The sequence below is a fragment of the Myotis davidii genome, unplaced genomic scaffold, assembly GCF_000327345.1.
Source record: "Myotis davidii unplaced genomic scaffold, ASM32734v1 scaffold1363, whole genome shotgun sequence".
NCBI classification, from domain to species: Eukaryota; Metazoa; Chordata; class Mammalia; order Chiroptera; family Vespertilionidae; genus Myotis; species Myotis davidii.
This window is the reverse complement of record NW_006294347.1, coordinates 471,680-473,370: the sequence shown is the minus strand read 5'-3', so window position 1 is coordinate 473,370 and position 1,691 is coordinate 471,680. Positions and strand designations below refer to the sequence as shown.

General features: G+C 57.5%; 1 protein-coding gene across 1 annotated transcript in view; it reads left to right on the top strand.

The window, feature by feature from the left end:
• The window catches only part of OTOG (otogelin), a 99,970-nt gene that overhangs the window by 23,555 nt on the left and 74,724 nt on the right, over nucleotides 1–1,691 (top strand). Inside the window, 3 exon segments of the mRNA XM_015566993.1 lie at nucleotides 37–80; nucleotides 1,614–1,688; nucleotide 1,691. The exon segment at nucleotide 1,691 is cut by the window's right edge and continues 72 nt beyond it. Of these exon segments, the coding sequence (XP_015422479.1) occupies nucleotides 37–80; nucleotides 1,614–1,688; nucleotide 1,691 (120 nt within the window).

Here is a 1,691-nt window from a genome sequence, read left to right as displayed (position 1 = left end):
CCCCCCCCCCCCCCCCCCCCCCCCCCCTCTCTGCAGCCACTGCAAAGACGGGGTCATGAGCTGTGACAGCAGAGCCCCAGGTACGGGGACTGGAAGGGAGGGGGCTCTTCCATGTAGTGGGGTTATAGAGAGGAAAGTGGGGAGCTCAAAAACAGATCGGAACGGGGAGCGGCCACCCCCAATCTTGCCCTACACCGAGCCTTCTGTGTTCCCTGCCCTATCGGGAAAGACTCCAGCGTGGAGGGTGGCATCCAGAAATCTGTCCCAGCCTCAGCCCCACCCTGCACCCATCCTTCCTGCTTCTCTAGGAGAGCCTGAGACCGTCTCTCTCAGGGGGGCCAGCTGGGGTCTGGACAGTCCCTGGACTTCCCCTGGGTCCTGGATTTCCTGGGCCTGAGCCATCACGTGTCTACTGAGGCAGACTCTCTGCCCAGTCAGGTGCTGGATGTGGGGGTCACAGAGATGGGGAGGACAGCCTGGGCCTTTGAGACATTCCCAGGCCATAGAGATGAGGGTGAGGTGGCCTGGCAGTGGGTCAGCCTGTGAGGGACTTGGAGGTGGTAGAACGGAGACTGGGGTCTTCAGGGAGGATCTCTTGGGGCAGAGGAGGCCACTGAGGGTGGAGATCAGCACAGAGGGGACCAGAGACTAATTGTATAGCAGGTGGCCAAGAGCAGGGCCTCCAGAGTCAGGCAGCCTCGGTTCAGATCCTGCCCAGCACTCACTAGCTGTGCAGCCCCGGGTAACTCACTTCACCTCTCTGGGCCTTTGTTAACTTTTTGTAAGTAACCTAGACTTCTGCGTTCTCCCCATGTCCCATGTGTATTCCTGAAAGTGTTCTCCTTTGATCACTTCTGGCTTTGGGTTTCCGCCTCTTTGGGACTTTCATTTCATCTCCTGTGGCTATTCCTTTCTCTCTGCTCCACCCCAGGCTGGGCATGAAACTCAGCTCCCTTTTACTGATTTTCCTGAAGATCATGCACACAAGTGTGAGTGTGCACAGCCAACGTGACTGAAAACCTGGCGAGAGAGAGAGAGAGAGAGAGAGAGAGAGAGAGAGAGAGAGAGATTATGTCACAGAAATACGGGTAATGGGAACTGACTTCCTGTTTTTAAAAGCCCTCTGGCCACCTGCCTCACTGCACAGCTACCCTATTTTTGGCTCCTCGTCCCTCTGGGCACTTCCTCTCTATCCTGCCTTTTGCAAGCAGAAGCGGTTTCTCTACATTATATGGGGACATGAAGGAAAGAATACCTCACAGAGCTGTTACAGGAGTAAATAAAAAAACGCATGTGAAGTCGGGGAGCAGTGCCTGGTGGGAGGACATGTTCGGTAGCTGGGGCTGGTAGCTGAGGAGGTGGTCCTGCTGTGAGACACCACACATCCCTCCTCTCCACGTGGGATGTGCACATGGGAACCCAAGGAACATCCAGAAGCAGCCAGGGCACCACAAAGCATCAGGGCCCCATCTCCCCCTGCATCTCCCAGATGCTGGGTCCCCTCATCTCCCTGGCCACCCCTGCCGCCCAGGAGCCCACCCCCAGGCCCGGGTATTCCAAGCATCTTGCTGAGTGCCCATGCTCCTCCCAGCACCCACCCTCTCCTCTTTCAGCCGCTGCCTGCCCAGCCGGCCAGGTCTTCGTGAACTGCAGCGACCTGCACATCGACCCCGAGCTGAGCAGAGAGAGGA